At 46.3% G+C, this 19,200-nt stretch overlaps 1 protein-coding gene across 1 annotated transcript in view; it reads right to left on the bottom strand.

The window, feature by feature from the left end:
* The window catches only part of ASTN2 (astrotactin 2), a 319,778-nt gene that overhangs the window by 24,266 nt on the left and 276,312 nt on the right, over positions 1 to 19,200 (bottom strand). The window contains exon 20 of the mRNA XM_071766590.1: positions 9,516 to 9,657. Within this exon, the coding sequence (XP_071622691.1) occupies positions 9,516 to 9,657 (142 nt within the window). The remainder of the gene's footprint in view (positions 1 to 9,515; positions 9,658 to 19,200) is intronic.

The raw sequence follows: 19,200 nt of genomic DNA, 5'->3' as shown, positions 1-19,200 counted from the left end.
TTAACACATCTGGTTTACAGGTGGGAAAACTCAGGAAGCAAACAGCTCCTTTGAGGTTCCTTGCTAACCTTGAGTGTCTCCATTTTACACTGACTTACTCTGGTGCAAATTTAGCTGAAGCCAATAGGAACTGTGGCTCTGCTGGTGCAACCTTGAAGATGATGCTCCCAAAATGGAGATGCCTGAATTTATTGGTTACTTTTGCAAAAATGAGCTCTGTAGCAGGGACTTGGCCACCCACGCACTAACATAACTTGAGACAGACAGAGAGAACTGTAAAGCTGAGGGATTTCTAAAGCCTCAGGACATGAAACTGAAATGTGGCTACTCCTGACAAGTCCACTTCTCAGCAAAAGAGGTAAACAGCAGCAGTTGCAGCAAACAAATTGCAGGTCATGCCCTACAACACTTCCACTCCATCATCCAGTGCCAAATCTGGCTGGGGTCTAGGGCAGCAACACCTGCACAGAAAATTTCAGATCCACTCAATAGCCTCAAACCAGTAGAACACAAGCAAGCATCTTTTGCAGTGGCAAAACAATCCCCGAGCCCAAAGAATAAGTGGAAGTTCACTCAAAATCGACTGGAAAGCAGCTGAGTTCAGTGTTTGGCTGTGCAGGGGCTCTGTCACCCAGGCAGCTCCCCCAGGACAAACTTCCTGCAGCTGGGAAGCAGCCTTGTCCTGTGACCTTGAGAAGGGGTGGCAGATAAAAGCCACCACTGCATGACCAGGAGGTGGGCACTTAGAGCTGTAATGCTCTGCACAAGCCAAAGATTAAAAGAGAAATGTATTATTTTAAATGCATAACAAATAATAAGAAGAAAATGAAGATAAAGTGTCCTCAGGGAGACAAAGCTGGTGAGAAACTCTGTGCTGCTGTTGTTCCAAGAAAAGGTTGGGGTGGGATGCGCTGCAGGTGCCCTTTAGAAAGAATGCAACAAAAAAAATGTTTAACTTGTTTTATGGACTTTCAGGCCATATATGAGATGCACGGACATTGCTGATCTTGGAGGTAATGGCATCCAAACTTTGCCTCTGGAGTCTGGAGGAAACGGTGGGCAGGTAGGATCAGCTCATGACTTATCTTTTTATTTATATCAGCATCACCTTTTGGACCTAGCATCTCCAGCTTTTGGGCCCTGAGATCCCATCCAGAGTCCACCTAAGCTGGTTTATTCCCTGGGCCATGAGTATGGCTCTAGCTTCATCTCAGACCTTTGGGTGCAGCAGCATCTGAACATCTGGGCACCAGGGCAGCTCGTCACATCCCTCCTGGGGTGAAGCTATGGGTACAGCTGAGCTTCACTCCTTGAGGCTAGAATTAGCTTTGAGCTGTTGAAAAGTAGCAGACAGCTCTTGAAAACTTGAGTTGTCTGCAAGCATCAGCTTGAGCTGTTACTGGGAGCAGGGAAACAGTCAAAGGAGGAGGCAAAACCTTCCCATCTAAACATCACAACGTTGGCTGGCGACACATGAACTCACACGTGGCAAATCCAACCATCACTTTACAGAGACAGAGTCTGCCAAGGGTGTCTGAAAGCTATCCATCCACACAACCTCCCACAGAGAGGGGATAATCACCCTAACAGAGACCTGAAGCAGGAAAAACATCACCAGCACCATAGAATGTAAGGTATCATCTCCAATCCTGCTGCAGACCAACCCTGCCAGGCTGCACCCTGGCACCCCCTTGCTCTCCTCTCCTTTTGGCAGAAGAAGTTGAAGCTATGGCACTGCCAAGCACTGCCAGGCTGCATCTGCCTTGGGCTGGCTCACACCCAACCTGCTTGGATCCATCTGCATCTGTCCTGCCCATTATTTAAACTCCAGGTTCAACATGAGCAGAGCTTGTTCTGGGCTGTGCATGCACCATGTTACCACCAGACACAGTGGCAACATTGCCTCTTGGTGACAAAGCCCTGAGGTGACACTGTCTTTTGGTGACAAAAGCCCAGTGCTGCCCTCAGCAAGTTGTCCCAGCATGGAGGTGCAGCAGCAGGAGTTTCATCCCATCTTCTGGGAAAGTCCAGCTGGCAGAGCAGCATCACCTGCTGTCTCCAGTAATGTGGGAAAAAATATATAATTTTGCTGCCGTGTTGGCTTTGATGGGAGGAAAAAAAAAGCAACATCAACATGCTAAGAATAAGAGAAGGGAGAGTGTGAGACACCAAGCCAGCTCACAACATTTTCGAGGGCATGTCAGGGTTTCCTTGATGTGACCTCACAGCTAGCTGGCACCCAGACTGCATGAGGACATTAGGAAGAGGAGACCATATTTGTTGCCAGAAGTTTTGCTTAATCCCTTGACTGAAAACACAATTCCTGGAAGTGCTCTTCTGAAGTGGGGCTTACGTGGAGTGTGAGCAAGGGCATCCCTTGACTCTGCTAAGCTCCAGCCCACTGAAAAGCTTCAGGTGTATCACATCACTTCTCTCTGCTTCAGTTTCCCTACCTAGGACACACCTAAAAAGAACAAAAACATTTTCCCTTCTCCTGACCCATTTCTCTGCTATGAGAAAAGAGGAACACCCACTCTAAGCAGTGAAATTCTTGCAGCCTGGAAGGGGAGAGGGCTCATCCCCTGTTGTAAGAATCAGATCATGGACCCCAGCTCTTCAGCCTTTATGGAAAAGGTGCTCTATACCATGAAGGACCAATGAGCAAAACAAATGAGTCCAATGCAGCAGCAGAATGTAGCTTTTTCTGGATTCAAGGCAAACCAAAGCCAGTGACATCTGTGTTGCTATTTATATCCCATCTCTTGTACTTGCTTTGCCATAACTCAATGAGATAAGACTTGGAGGGACCTCTGTGAGTGGCATCAGGTTTCTGTACACCCAGAAATGAGAACCAATCTCCAAGTCTGTAACTAGAAAGAGTTGGTGATAGGGATCTGGTGCTGGGTGGCATCTCAGAGGTCCACTTGTTTCCCAACAAGGAGAGGGAAACTCCTCCTCCTCTCTGCCCCATTACTATTTTTAGGAAGAATCCTGTATCTGCACACTCCTTCACCTGCAATACAGAACCACAGAATCATCCGGGTTGGACAGGACCTCAGATCATCAAGTCCAACCTTTAATCCACTACCACTGTGGTTACTACACAATGATCTGTCCATGCCTCTCCCTCCTCCTCAGCCTTCTTCCAGCCTGCCTCAGGTTGGAAGATCTGGATCCAGCCATGTTTGGGACTCAGATGCTGAGATTTTTTTTATAACAAAAACACCCAGAATGTTATTTCAGTCCAGACATCCTGAGGAAAGGGTGGGGAGGAGCTGGCTGAGGGAGGCAACAAAGCCTGTTCTGTTTCACTCTGTGGCACGAGGCATGAATAGAAGCAGAGAATTTGGGGAGGATAACCTGGTCTTTCCAGAGAAAAGGAGGGAGATGCTCATATGCTTGGCAGGCACTAAGGAAGAAGGTTCCTCTGAGGTCAGTGGAAAGGCACCTCCTGCCTCCAGCTCTGTCTCAGGTGGCTGAACACTGGGTGGCAGGGGCAGACTTGAAGGAGGATTCAGGCACAAAGCAGATGATGGGTATAGGAATACAGCAGCAGGAGCTGAGGCCCTGATCTGAGCCACCCAAGCCAGGATGAGCACAGGGATAGAGAGAAACAGTTCCTAGCTGGAACTTGTAGAAGGAACAGACAAACAGATGAAGATAAAAAGTGAGAGAAAGTGATTTGCTTACACCATTCATGAGAAAACAGCCAAGAGCCTCCAGCACCTTGCCTGGCTATAAAGAAAGCATGGATGGCTTTTCCATGGATTTTATAAATGTACTCCCCTAATGCTGGAAACTTCAACAGCAGTGGGCAGCTGGTATCCATGCAGAGGATTGCTGGTGCATGCAGCTTAATCCCAGCAGAAACAGATTATTTCCTTCCTCTGCTGAGCCTCTGACTTCCTTGCCCTGACCATCTCTCACGAGCCCAATCCACCTCCACTACAGTGATCTTCACATAGTCCAGATGGATCCAGAGAGCAAAAAACCCACACCCAAGCAAGCATTTGAGTAGCTTGGTTCTGAAGCAACCCTATGTGAGATTCTGCTCTGCTGCTGATCTCACTGTTGGAATTTGCCTCAAAAGATAATTTTTAAAGTGAATAGCCCTGGAGGAAGAATTGTCCTTATGCTAATGTGGCCTGCCCAGAGAAGAGCAGGGAACCCCTGCAAAGAACTGATGGCTGAGGGGAGACTACACCCCTTTTCTGGGGCCTAGCCTTCAATGCTGGGATGAGCAGGACAGAAGTCCCCTCCAGGCATGATAACCCTGGCTAGGGAAGGGGGGAAGACACCTAGATTGGACTTATGCTATAATGAACCTGGCTTGGCCTGAGCAGAGCTAGGAGGGGGCAAAGAACTGATTGCTGGAGTGTGAAGTCCCCTCCAGGCCACAGCCCTGACAACTTGATTGTGCTGATGTTCATGAACCTGGCTTCTTGGAGCTGACTGACTGCTCCCCTTTGGAACAAAGGAACTTAAGGGTATATAAAGCAGTGCATTCTGTGGCTGCATATCATCACACCACCACCTTGCATCAGCCTTGTCCAGGATCAGAAAACTCGCCAGGCAGCTGGACCCCTGGTGGTGACTGACTCTTCCACCTTCTTACTCTTTTCTCTCCCATTTCTCTCCCATCTCTCTCTCTCTCTTCTCTCTTTTGTTGTATCTTCATTTTCCTCTCTCCCTCTTTTGTCTGGCAATATATTCCCCATACTTTCACGGGGCTCTATCATTTTGCTTGTGCCAATTTTCAAACAAAAATCTATGCTTGCATCCAACCCTTGATGGTTGGAATTTGTTCACGTGGATCAAACCAAAAAAATAATTTAATGTTACTCCGGACCATAACACCCTAAACTGATGAGGAAGGATTAGTACAGGCTTGGGATATAGCAAACACTTGTTGAACTCCTGACTTGCCTTGTTTGAGCTTCCACAAGCCAGGAATGCCTGAAAAGAAACTACACCACTCAGCCTCAGTAAGTTGGAGAACATGAGGAAGAGAAGAGGTGGATTCAGTGAAGCAGCCCAGCTCCTGTGCACACAGAGGACTCAGCCAAGGGCTGTAACAGATGTGTTTTAACCCATGCCACTGAGCTATTTGGGATCTGTCTTAGATTGCTCCAGCACTTGTTCACATGTCTTCCTGATGGAAGACCAACAATAACAATTAGTATCATATAAGGAGCAGTGGACTGCTGCCAGCATTAGCACGCTCTTGAGCACCAAGGGTTCCAGTTCACTTTTCATCCCAGCTCCACAGAAAGCAGAGGTCAATCAACATTCATCAGCCTTGTTCTGGGCCAGCTCCATTAGCACTTTCTGAGTTGCAATCACCACGATGGGTTCCCCCTGCTCCACACCTTTGCCTCATTCCTAAACTGGCCAAAATGAAATATGCTCAGTGTTAGCCAGGGTATGAAGACAGAGGCCAAGCCTGGCCATGCTGGCAATGGGGGTTTTGTCTGAATCTCCTTCTATCCTGACCTTCAGCCCTGAGTTTCCACCTTTCCAACACTCCTGAATCCCACTGACCCAGAGCCTGGGGGCTGGTTCAGGGCCACCCTTGGGGAAACCCTCTCTGAGCCAGCAAATGGAATGCAAATGTGAGGCTCCTTCTCAGCACATGAACACGCTCCAAGGAAAGGCTCTGGAAGGGATCCTGATGACTTCCATATTATTTCCAGTAAATTTTGTGCTGATTCTTGGCACAAACACCGGAAATGAATAGGCTAGGTCAGGAATGTAAATAAAGTGAGACGTTGGGATTTAATCTAATCTATAATTATAGTATCTATGGTGCAGGGAAGAAGTTGGTGTGTTTGCACTGCAGCTCCATCGAGGAACTGGAGGGGGGGTTTATTTCCCTTTCCAAAATTTCCCTTCTTGGCTGAGGGATATTGGTGTCTCCCCAGGTATCTGAACTGAATGTGCTGGGCTGTCAAAGCTGCTCTACAGCAGCCAAGCAGGTACAGCTCAGCAAAGAGGCATCCCTGGGCAGTCAAGGACCAATACGGGTGAGAAGCTGAGCTGGATGAGCTTGTGAGATGGCTGAGCTGGGCTGGAGGCTCAGAGAGACCACAGGATCCACAGGGGAAGCTGGCATCTCAGCAGCAAAAAGATGGGATGGGTTTGTAAGGTGCTGAGCTGTGTAAGGGCCATGAGTAATGTAAGCTCAGTCCTCCAGGCTGGGTTTGACCTCTGAGACAAGCCAGAGACCTTTCTCTCAATTGTGTTATATGCTTGGCACATCACCAGTTGCCTATCACAGCATGGTGCTCCCAAGGTCCCAAACCAGCAGTGTGACTGGCAATAACCACTATCTGGACTGGCTTGGCCATGCAAGACAACTACTTAGACATGTAGACATCTCTCTCTCTGCCATCCCCTTCCAAATCCACCCAGGAGGAACCTTGTTGGACTGCTTTAGTCTAGTTGACCTCAGGCGAGAACAATCCCTTCTCTTGTGATGCATTTTGCAAGAATTATAATACTTTTGGTTTGTAACAGCTTAAACCATACTTGATGGTCTTCAAGAATCATCCTTAGTGTCCCTGTGTGAGTGCATGTGAGCAGGTTCAAGCACAGATCTCCACCAGGGGCACCCACATCTGAGAGGCCAGCAGGAATGTCCATGTGTCTAGGGCCACACATGGAGCACACACATCTCTGCTGACATGATCTGCTTTCCCTTTGAGAACCCTCTGTGCAAGGAATAGCATCTCAACCCCAAGGTACCACAGGCAAGGAGAAGAAAAGGGCTGACAAGTAATATATTTGCATCAGACTGAAATTGCCAAGGACAAAGAAATTAGTTCTCCTTTTGTTAGCTTGCGTTTTGAAATTACAGAAGTCTCAAAAGCAGAGGAATCAATCAGACTTTGTTGGTTTGTTTGCTTGTAGAGCATTTTTTGGTTTTCTTTTTCATACCCAAGGCCAGCTTTGATCTCAGACTGGTAACACTCCAGGCAAATGGTCAACAGCAGAGTGCAGTTGCCAACAGTACTGAAGAAGAGGAAGGACAGAATGTCTGACACATTTACAGAGCAGAAGAGACTCCCAGGAGCTTACAGTCCCCTCTCTCAGTCTGCACAATCCCCTCAGACTACTGAACAAGTCAAAGCCCTTTTGAAGAGTTCTGATGCTGCAGACTCTGTGTGCTCACCTAACAGCCTAGAGAAAAGCACAGGTAGAGAAATGCACAGGTAGAGAAATTCACAGGTCCCTGACGAGAGCTGCAGTCAGGATTATACCAGGCCAGAGCCTTCAAAAAAAGAATTATTTTTTTTCCCCCCACAGAAACAAATGAAACAAGCAGAAGAAATCCTGTTAAAGAAATGACCCTGTGCCCGTGTTTCTGTTGTTGTTACATCTGTGTGGGCTCAGAACAGAGTGTTAGCCTCACATTTCACCGTTCTGGCTTTCCTCACGCTGTGTTGCAACTGCATGGCCATCTGAACAGAGGAATATTTGATGTGTGTGCCTATGGAGCTGAGAATGCCCAGATGTAAGTAAACACATTCTGGTTAGGCCCTGGGCTGGAGCAAATGTGTGGGTGTGTTGGATATGTAAGGAAAAAGCTGCTGTGCACTGGGTGCTTTGGTTCATGCTGCTGAACTGGGGTGTGCAGCAGTGTCTGCACTCCCAGGGTTTTGATGCCCAAGAGTGTGGGGTCGATGCCCCACAGGTGCCACCATGAACTTGTGTTCACACATCTGTGCTTTAGTGTGCAGAGACCTGGGAATGGTGCGCCAAGCCCTGCTGAGAAGTTGATATGGGATGGAGCCAACACTTGTGCATCAACCCAGGGCTTGTCCTTTCAAAAGGATGAGGTCCCAAGCTCCTCAGTGCTAGGGGACTGTTGCCTGCTGGGCAGTCAGAAAAGTTCATGTCCTTCATCCAGGGGCAGCCACCAAGAACAGGAGCTGCCCATAGCTACCCCAAGGACACAGGGGGCTCTGCTGACCTCCTCCATGGCAATGTGTCACACAATCATGAAGCAGAAACCTGACTAAAGGGATGACACAACCCTGGTCAAAACCTTCCACCTATAACCCAAGACTGTCCCAGCTCTTTGCAGACATCAGGAATTAGATCACAAAGCCCTTACAGCCATGGGTGAGTGCAATTATCCCTGCCCAGAAGATGAAGAAGATGACATGGCAGACCAGGCTTCCCAAGAGCCAGACCTTCTGGCTCCCAGTTTCATTCATTCACCTCAGCAGCAGCCTCCAAATCCAACCCAAAGATTCTTCCCTCTCCTGGTGCCCCTGGGTGGCCTCAGCCAAATGGCTGAGCTCCCATCCAGACAATTTTATGGGCAGTGGATTATTAGGAAGCTCAGCAGTTACTCCAGACTCTCCCTGGCACCTTTTCAGCAAAGTCCAGTTCCCAGAGATACTCATAATTATATTTAGGTGTTATATATATTTAACAAGAAAACATTTACAGTTATTAAATAACAAGGGGTATCACTTGGAGCCCTCTCCTGGCCTCAGTTCTGCTAAGAAGATGCATACTGTAAAGGCTTCTCCTTCCTCAGAGGCTGTCAACATTTTAACTGGGGGGTGGTGGAGGCAGAGGCAAAGGGAAAGTATTAATCAAGATCTTTATAAGTTCTCTCTGACAGTCCATTTGCCAGCTCTCACTTTAAATGCTTTTGTGGTCCCATAAAAAGTTTCATTACTCACTACAAAATGTGTTTTAATTATTACAGTCTCTCTGACATTAAGCCCTGGGTGTTTCTCTTGCTTACTGTGTATCTCCTCCATTTCCTTGCCTTTTTATTTTCTCTCTCTCTCTCTTTGTTTTTTTTTTTTTTTAAATTTTTCACTCTTACTCTCCTAACATAACCCCAAAGACAGAGAAAGTCCTGGCTAATGAAGCAGGTTGAAAAGCCCAGACCCCTCCTCAAAGAATACTAAAGGGCAAGTTAATATTCTGATCCTGAAATTATCCCTTTGCTTTGGATACCAATCACCCCATAGGACTGAAACAAAAAATCCAATCCCACGTTCTCATAGACATCTTAGAAGACATAAATCAACAACATCAGCACTGCCATGTCCCAGTGTCCTTGCAGAAGTAACTGGGCAGTGGACAGATGGATTGGGTGTCTCTCTGATCTGGTAGCTGTGTCCTCCTAATACAAACAGCATCTACAAACAGCACCTATCACCTTTTTGACATCTGTCTATTTCGATCCACCAGGCATTTGGCCAGGGTGGGCACCTTCCTTCAGTCTCACCACATTAGCTCAGTTTGTCCATGAGAGACAACCCTATCCCACCAGGATGGACCTGGCAACCCAGCATACTGAAAACATGAGTTATTCCAGTGGAATCTTTCCCAGACTCCCAGTGTCTCCAGTGCTGTACTGGAAGACACTGGTTTTCCATTTCATCAACACAGAGCTTCATAGTTTGTCCAGTGCTGACCAAAAAGGTAAATAACAATTAAATAACAGCATCTGCATTTGCCCCTGCCCTTTCCCACATGTGTCTCCTTACTTGTACAGACCATCTGGTTCCAGGCACTTGAAAATGACTGAATAGATGCTGGTTTCAGGGACATCTCCATGGCTCCTACCCGCTGCCACACAGGATGTTGCAAGGCCAGAAAGTAAATCATCCGCAAAGCTCAAGGATTCTCCTGGAGAGCAAAGAGATGAGCAAGACCAAAACATCAATACAGGAGCAAAATTATGACTGAACGATTCAAAAACACATCAGGAACTCATCGACACAGCATGGGCATTCAACAAAGTCTTGTTAGCTTTGGCTGCTGGGAATGGCCCCAAGTCTGGATGGAGAATATCACCTATGGACAAAGCAAGAAGCAAAGACCCCCTGACTCAGCTGTAATTGGGAGCAGTGCAGAAATAAGGGCCAGCACTAAGCCATGGCTTGGGCAGCAGAAGGGGAACCTGCAGAGGCAATGTATGGATTCAATGCAACCCCCCCCCCACAGGACCACCATCCAAAAACAGCCTCCAGGGCCCCAGGAGAGCTGGAAGTCTGCTGAGGCAGGGTTCTCCAGCCCAAACTGCACATTCCTTTCTGAAAGGGGACATGGTTTTTTCAAAAATCACCTGTCACATTGATATATGTCTCTGCAATGTTAGATTATTGGGAAAGGAGGCTTTTCAAAGCTTGGATGGAATTGCTCTCAACATGCTGGGTTGTTTTTTGGGTTTTTTTTCATTGCATGAAAATCAGAAGCTTTACATTCTCTGTCATGTGCAAACTGCCAGGTCCTGGAGCTCTGACTGGAGGACACTCACCCCTTTAGAATCATTTGAAGAAAAAAACAAAAAAACACCACCCGAATTAAAAATATTGAATAAACTTTTTTTTCCTTCTTCTTCTTCTTTTGATTTTCTGGTTTATAAAGCTTATTAAACACTGAGATCATGACCCGGTTGAAACTGAAAACACTCCATTTATTAAGCTTTTTGGGCTTGATTATCCACTGCCATGCAGCCTGTCTCCTTACCCTGCCCAGGCTGTCTTATCAGCTCGAGCTCATTGCCTTCAATCCCCATTTTTGCATCAGTGTAATTGAAAGCCCAAGGTACTGAGCAATAAAAAAACAGAGCAGCTGCCCTGCTGGTGCCCTCCCCCCCCCCAACCCTGATGAGAATCAGAGAAAGGTTTGCTGCAGGTGATGGATTCTGCTGCTATAAGCAAACCTGGACCTAGATTGCAGGCCTGGGCACTTTGTGCATGGGCAAATGTCAAGACAAACCAGCAGAAAGAGGAGAATTCCCCTCTCAGCACTTTTCTTTCTTTGTTTTTTTCTAAAAGCCAAAGTGACTGAGGATGAAATGAAGCACAAGTCTGGCTTCTTGGTATAGACAGTAAGAAACAATTTGGTGATACAACCAGCCCAGAACATCTCTCTGTGTGGCTGGATTACCCAGGTAGAACAAACCCTCTCTCTCCCCAGCCCCTCCAAACCACATTTGCCTCTTGTCTCAAAACGTACAACTTGGTAACAAATGTCCCCCTTGGCCAGAGAAAAGAGCAGCAATAAATTCTTTTCCTCCCTAAAGGAATCCAAGCCTTAATTATTCATTTTAATGCTCCCAGCATGACTTGTTCTTTCCAAACTTTTTTTCAGGCAGCTCTGTCACTGGTCTCTGTAGCTTACCCCAGTCCTAAGCCCCAGGTCTGTCCCAAATCCCAAGTCAATCCAACAGGCAGGTTGGGTTGGCAGCCATAAAATCCCTGCTTGGAAGCCATGAGCACTGAATGACCTTGACCAAGGCCCTCAGCTATGGGTTTATGGTTTAAACAAACAAACAAAACACTACTGCTCATTTCCAACTTTCATTTCTGTTCCTCTTCATATGCCTTCAGGCTGGATCAGGGGACTTGCTGTCATCAGAAGTCACTGAGCTCAGACACTGCTTTGACTTCCAAAGCAGATGAATCACAAACACAGAAGAAGAAGTAGGACCAGACTTCATTGCTGAACTACACCAAGAGCTTTTAAGCCTCTTCAGATATCAAGGAACCAGCTTCTGACCATGAGGAAACCTCATGATGGGAATAAATCATCCCATGGGTTCCTGCTGTGTGATCTCCCACCTTCCTCCAGAGCACTCAGGGTTGAGATGCAGCCAATGCAGGGTAGAAAAGACAAGAGCTGGGCAGAGAGGATGTGATGAGCAACAGGGAAAGACTAAGTGGGGATCTGGCCTGGCAGTGCAAAAGCACAGTTAGCATCAATCAGGACATCCATGCCAGGGAGCCCAAGAGATGGGACGAGAATGGAAACTACAGGGCTGAGGCAGGGATTGAAGAGGGTGAAACCAGACTTGCAGGAAACTAGAAATGGGATAAAAAACATCATGTGCAACCACTCAACTAAAGCATGTATTAAAATTGCACCAATACCTCTCCTTAAGGTATCCACTCAGAATGAGTTCTCATCTCTTATGGTCTTTCTGGGTAGCTTTGAGTGGAGAGGAGCAGGGTGGGAGTGAGCAATGACCCAAACACATCAGCAGCTGCATCACACCACGGTCTGGTTTGCCATGGAGTCAAATAGGACCTGCCCAGGTGTGGAGTGTGTTGCTGTCCCCCTGCATTGCAGGAAATGAAGCTCTCAGGGTCTGCCAATGCAGCATCACCTTGGGTTAACCCAAAATCCTTGCATTAAAATCCCTACAGCATGAGGTTGCCCTGTGTTCAACTCTGAGCCCCTGGGGAACTTTTCCCTCTGGATGACCCTGCAACAGTCAAAAGCAAAGAGGTTGTGCTATGAAAACAGCAAAACAGATGCTAGGGCAGGTGCTGAAACCTCAGCCCCAAGGCTGGGAGTCTTTCTGCCCCTGCCTAAGCAGCAGCAAGCTGGCTGGGGGTGCCAGACTGTAGGGAGCAGGCAGCAAACATGAGGTCAGGTAAGGGATGCCCCAGGGACCAACTGAGTACCCAGAGCTGTCAATCCACCATGAACTCAGAGAACTGCTTTTTTGTGCTCTCCCCTGGGTAAAGCAGAGCACATGGCAACTTTATTCATTCATCTCACACAAGAGAAGTCTCTCTTTGTTCAGTCTGTGGTGCTCTGAGGGCAGTTGAAATGACATTTTCTAACCCTTCCCTAGGACCGGAGAACAAGTTAATAACTGGAGTTAAATTGAGATCTTGTCTGTGAAATGCAATGAAGGAAAACAGGTGTATTTCCTGGAATAACAAGAGGCTGATGGACCATTCATGCTGTCCTACAAAGTAATAGTGGTCTCAGGACTCTATCACAAAGGAGGAATACTGACCTAGATGCACAAAGCACTCCTAAGAGCACAATATTGCTCATCTGTATTTATGAACAAGGCACAGGGAAAGCAGGAGAGTAGATTTCATAGGGAAAAAACAAACCCCACATTTTTACCATACGAGCAGAGACATAAAAAGCAATGATACAGGAGTGTGAATACAGCAACAAGGCATCACTCAGATGGAAAATAAGTATTTAGGCTAATGGGCAGTAATGGCAAGAGAAAGTAAACTGGATATGAATGAACAGCCTACTCCTGTATATAATCCACCTTTTAAGAAGGAGTTTGATCACTTTATAGAAGGGATTATATAGATAAGTAGCTCATGAAGGAAAGCAAAGAGGCTTCTCTTTCCTGTCTAGACCAGTGTTCTTGCACACCCCACCAGCAAATACAAAGGGTTTCCACCTCCCAGAGCAGCCCTGAAGCACAAACCTAGACTGCTGTAGCATCTTTGCTCATGTTATTAAATTTCAGAAAGAAACCAAAGGTTCTTTGCAGAGTAAATGATAGCTAAGTAGATCATCTCTGTGGAGTAGGAGATATTTTATTGACCAGACAGCCATCTGTGTCCTTCATTAATAGGAATAAATAATTGATGTCATGCTAAATAAAGCAATAAGCTGTTACAGATATCAAGGACAAATGACCAGCTCCTGTGAGGATGTCTCACCTGGGTTCACTTCCCAGTAGCAAAAAATCCAGACCTGAATTTAACATCAATATGGAAAGTGCTGTGCACAGAGCAGGAGATGGGGGCTGCTGCACATTGCTTATAGGTAACAGACCAGTCACACTCAGCAAAGGGAGCTGATACTCCAAACAGTTCACCAAATCCCTGCAAGACTCTATTCCTCCTTGTTTCCATGCCAATGCCTTCCCAGGACTGGTTTGTCCCAAGCCATCCAAGTCCCCAGGCAGGTTTTGAATTATCAGCTTCTGCTCTATTAATGACTCCTGGGAAGAGGCAGCTCCCTTCAGCTGGCATTTTCCTTCTTTCTCCAGTGTAAACCCTTGCTACTGCTTTGTCCTATTCTGCAAACAGGGCTGTAGAGTTTGGCAAACCTCCTCTTTTGGGGTTTGTAAACGTGTACATTATACAGATTCTGGATGCTGCGGTGAGTCTGAACTCTCCCTAAAACAGAGGGAAAGAACAGCACACTTGGAGCTTGCCTCGTTTTGTGAAGCTTTGCAAACACCTCCTAGTCACATCAGCTCTGGCCACCCTGAGGCATCTAGGTCAACCCCCCAGGGATGGCTCTAGGACATCCACCTGGAAACCCAGCTTTATGTCTGGTTTGGAGCAGAAGGACATCCCCAGCTCAGGTGGTGAGAACATTTCTAGTGGCAGGAGGCTCATGTGAGCAGGAATGGGGACCAAGGAACAAGAACGGGTAGGAAGAGGCTCAGACTGCTCACTTGCAGTATCCAAAGAGCCTCTGTCTGCCTCACTCCTCCCAGCATGACCTGTGCCAGTGCCCAGCAGCTGTGGACAGCAGGCAGGGTGAATCACCTACCAACCATCCCACTGAAGGCAACAAGAGTTACGGCACTGAGTTCAACCAGACTAAACAAGAGAGCAAGGCTGGGGGCCTCCAGGTGGTTAGAGAAGCAAAAAAGCAGCTCTGGAACACCTCACAGGTGTTCCCACACCTCCAGCCTGCGTCCCTTTGTTGAGAGCAGCATGGACAGAACTTGGGCAGTGCAAACCAAAGTGGAAATGAAGACACCTCCCCACTGCAGTTCACCTTTGAGATTCCTAGAAAGAGAACAAAAGGGAAAATAAGAAGGCACCAATACCTCTGTCTGGACATCATCTTTACTAGTCTGGAGGAACCCAACCCTGCAGTGTTACCAGTCACTTTCTTCTGATTGTGGTTTTTTTCTCTCTGTCTTCCTCCCTTTTGCTTTTTTTCAACCTGTTTTCAATTTATTCTTGTGGCATCTCCGACAGTGACCTCATTCTGGTACTGAAGGAGGGGGGGGGGGGGGATGGGGGAGAGTGTCCTTTAAAAAAAGAAATTAAAGAAATCATATTTTATTTAGCTTGGTCGGTTTTGAAGCTTTAGCAGAAGAAAGATTAACGTTTTCTGCCTAACTTAATGAAAACAAGGAGAAAGCCTGTATGGATAAATAAATATCTGTGTGGGTATGGAGCAGGCACGATCGTGTTACAGCCCCGGTGGAGCTGTAATGGGGAACAGGCGTGTTCCTGCGCGGCGGCTCCCAATTCCCGATCCATTTTCAAGGAAAGAAAAACAGAGTAGAATGTCAGAGGCCCAAATGGGCATAAATGAGGGAGCCCGGGAAAAGCAGATGGGGCCCAGCGAGGACCTCTGTCCCCGGCAGTGACCTCCGGAGCAATGCCAGAGAAGCAGATGGGAGAAGAGACCGTCCTCCACTTTGCTTTTGCCAGGTTTTGGTTCCTGAAATGAGGAAACAAATGGTGTGCTCATCCCTCCGAGTCCTGTCACATTTTGGGGGTCCTTGTCCCACCCCTCTTCCTCCTCCAGGGCTCTGCCTCTAAGGAAGGGAGGGTTCAGAGCAGAAGGCTTGAACCAGGTTTTTGGATGAGGAGATGGGGAGCACAGATTTGCAGAGTGGTTCCTTCACAGAGAGGTTGGACCTGGGTTTGAGGCACCTTCAGAACTGGTGCTTGGTGGGGGAAAGCAGTGAAAGGTGGTTTGTCTTGGAGATGAGGGGCTGATTTAAATTAGTGTAACATCACTTTAGGCAATGGAGCTGTTCCGATTTACATCAACAGATGGTCTGTCTCGTTGCCTACATCATTAAAAGCAAACTGTCCCTACTGATCCTGGTGGAAGGATGTCAAAACCTCCTTCTCTCCATCACTTGCCAGCTTATAAAAGAATTAAAAGGCCTAGTTATTTCCAAAAAAAATCTTCTGCCCACATTCTGGGAGCATCCATGCACGCCAAACTCCCACATTAGATGGGACCCTAAGCCCCATGCCCCAGAAGCCTGCAGCCTCTGAAATAATTTCTTTGCCTTGACTTTTCCCAGTCACATCCCATTGGGAATCTCTCTGGCTGGACAGAAGTTGTCCAGGCTGAAGTGGAAAAGCCAGTGACTATGCTGTGCAACTCCAGGCACAGTTTTTGTCTCACTTCACAATTTGTACAAAGGTGAAAACTGCAGTGTTCTGCTGAACAACTCCACCTTGCCTAAGGTCTGATTTTGGGGGGAATTTGCTTCCTATGTCTACATGCTACAAGACCAATAATACTGAAGAGTTCTCCTCTGGGCCTTCCAGTTCCTCTGCTGATAAAGACTGCACAGGTAAATGGCTCAATTTAAGCAGAAATGCTTTAGCTAAGAACCAACTTGCATTCCAGTGCCACCAAAGTTCTTTGAAGGGCTTTGCTGATTCTTTCCAGGTCTAGAACTTCTTCCATAAGGAGTGACTACATACAACTGAAGGATGGGCTGTCTTGCAATAGTCTTATCAAGAATAGTCAGGCATACAGAAGGAAATTATTTTCATTTTGGATGGGCTGCAATGTTCTAAAGCCATGATCACAAGTCTAATCAGAAGAGTATTCTTCTTTAATAATCGCTAGCAGGACTCACTGCTCCTTCATTTGAGCTCTCCACAGACTGCTTATCCCAGTTCTTTCATAGTCAGTATCTAAGACCTCAGCAAACCTGCTTCAACTCATGTAAAAATGCATTACTGCCTCCATCTCCCCCACAGCAGTGTGCTGCTGGAGGAGAGTAAGAATTAATGCATGTCATTTGGTCTTGTGAGCCCTCCAATATTTCTCAAGGTTCACTGGGTTGCTAAGGGTCAACCACAGCCAGACATAAGCTGACTCTGCTATGCTTGGAGCCATCCAGGCATGAGCCAGTTCCAGTCTCAAAGCCACATATTCACATTAGCATGGTGGAGAGTCCAAGTGAATTTATCTGTTCCCTTGGAGTTTGCTTTGGGCTCTGCAGCTTGTTAAAATACTTCCTTGATTTCAAGGTGAAGTGGGAACCCATTTGTGCTGGGAGTTGTGCAGATACCAAGCAAAAAACTTGAGCTTTGTTCTCAGATACTTTGTGCTTGGCAGAAGATTTTGTCCACCACCACAGATCTAGTTCTCAGCCTCATAACCACAGATCAGATCCCAGCCCTCGTTCTTCCCTTCCTTTCTTTTTTAGCTTCTTTTAAATTATAAATTTCTAAACAATGGACCAGTGGTCCAGATCATGTGGTGGTCCCCCAAGGCCCACAGTCAGCACTTTGTAGCAGCTCCAGGGTTCACCAGGCATCCCACCAGCCCTGCTTCTGCCCCAGGACCACTTTCTACACCATAAACTGATGTGACAGATACTTTAGAGACAACAACAAAATCTGTATCACAACCTCTCTCTTCTTATATGCACAAAGCAACTCTTTCAGTTCCTAGAGAATGAGCTGCTGTCCAAAAATGACCCCAAAATTTGAGATGCAAAGACAACACCAGGGCTTCAGCAATCCAGAGCACTGAGAGGTTCCATCTTCTGCTGGGATTAAGATGACAGAAATGGAGAGAAGGGAACGTAAAAGGGGTCAGAGGACAAATCATGAGATCCTGCCTGAAGAAATGCCAGTTCCAATGCCAAGGTGATTCTGGGCTGTCCAAGCAGGTCCTGGTGATACACCTACCACATGTCTGACACACAAACTTCCTAATCTGCTCAGTAGATGATGGTCTATGAAAAAAGCAGGGGAGAAGTGCCAAACAGCAGGCTCAGGTCCTTCATTTTCAGCTCTACTAAGAAGACTCTTACCTTTATTTTACCTTTATTTTCAGCTCTTTATGAGTGAATGCTCCAGCAGTTTAATGCCCCATAGACACCACTAGTTGACTTTCCCCTGATGGTGATCAAGCCTTAAACACATATGCAAATGCCAGACTAGCAGGAGAGGTAAAGACAATTTCCTAGAAAGAAACTCAGTTGGTAATTATTTGCTAAAACCATAAATATCTCAGGTGATTTGTCAAATTGAATTAATGTAAACCCATGCTGAACAGCCATCAGCTGGTCTGTGCTTCACTTCTCCACAAACTTATTGGGAAAGTGGAATTTTTTGACTTCTTTAATCAGCCAATTTCTTCCCTATTGCCACTGTTGCCTGAGCCTGCTCCTGATCCATTTGTACACTTCATGGCTCAGTGCTGAAAAGAGGACCTAGAGAGGCAACCAATTTAAAGAAAATATTCTTTGATTGGCCCCATTTATTCTTAATGGAGGTAAAACTTGTAGATGCTGATGAATTAGTGATAAGACTTTGGCCCAGGATATTCCAAAGGCTCAGCACACACAACTGCAGCCTGTTAGCCAACGAACACTTACAAAAATTGGTCCTGATGGAGGGACCTGCATGGAAGCAGACCATTTATTTGGCCCTAATATGAAGTTTTTGGACATTTGAGAATGTGGGGACAGATCCTCAGTTCATAAAATCTCCTATAGCTCCCTTGAAGTCAATGGAACAATAACAATTTACACTAGCTGAGTTGCTGCATCCTGGCTGTGAGCTATTTGGAACAACTACACCATAATGATTATTACAGATACTTCAAATCACTTGTCTAAGATGGATAGGAGAATACCACTGTGTAAGAAAATTGAGAGCTGGTTTGCTATGATTTCCAAAGAATTACTGACCCATATCTTGCAAACATTTACACGTGTTTAGGTTTATTCACGTGAGTCCTTCCATTACACTTGTGTGCCAGATAAACTCATGTATATGCTTGCAGGACTAAGGTTAAAACTTGTGCAAACACAGCAAATTCTAAATATTTTTGTAGATGTGTTCAGTTAGCTTGGATTCAGACTAGAAAGCACATCATTGGACTGTGTCTCTTTTCATAACTTTCCATTTATCCGAGCAGGTACCATGAGAGAAACCAAAAGCAGTATATCAGGATAAACCTGAGAAAAGAAGCAATTATCTGACCAAACTCAGAATCTAGAAAACACACACTAGGTCAGGACTAACGTATGCAAGAGTTGACATCAGTTCTTGAACAAGGAATTACCTGGGTCACTAGATTATAATCCCAATAGCTTTCTTAGCACAGCTAAAGAATCATTCACTTAATATTTTTGCCATAATGAAGTTAATAGTTTTCTTTACAGCTTTAATTCATTAGAAGACACAAGTCAGTGAAGAAGAGAAGGAACTGAGAATCTCTTGGCCATGAGGAGTCTACCTCAGCATCCATCATCATATCAGCAATGACTCTACCTTTTATACTACAACTTCAAGGTGGGACAGGATCTCCTGATCCCTTGCATGGTCCCACAGCTCACAAGGACAGAACAAGACCTCCAATTCCTTAAATTGAGCTGATTTTGTGCCCTTGAGGTCAAAACAAGTGTCAACAAGGCACCTGGCACCCAATGCACCTCCC

Source organism: Heliangelus exortis, chromosome 22 (assembly GCF_036169615.1).
Source record: "Heliangelus exortis chromosome 22, bHelExo1.hap1, whole genome shotgun sequence".
NCBI lineage: Eukaryota > Metazoa > Chordata > Aves > Apodiformes > Trochilidae > Heliangelus > Heliangelus exortis.
The sequence above is the reverse complement of the archived record's forward strand: the minus strand, read 5'-3'. Positions and strand labels throughout refer to the sequence as shown.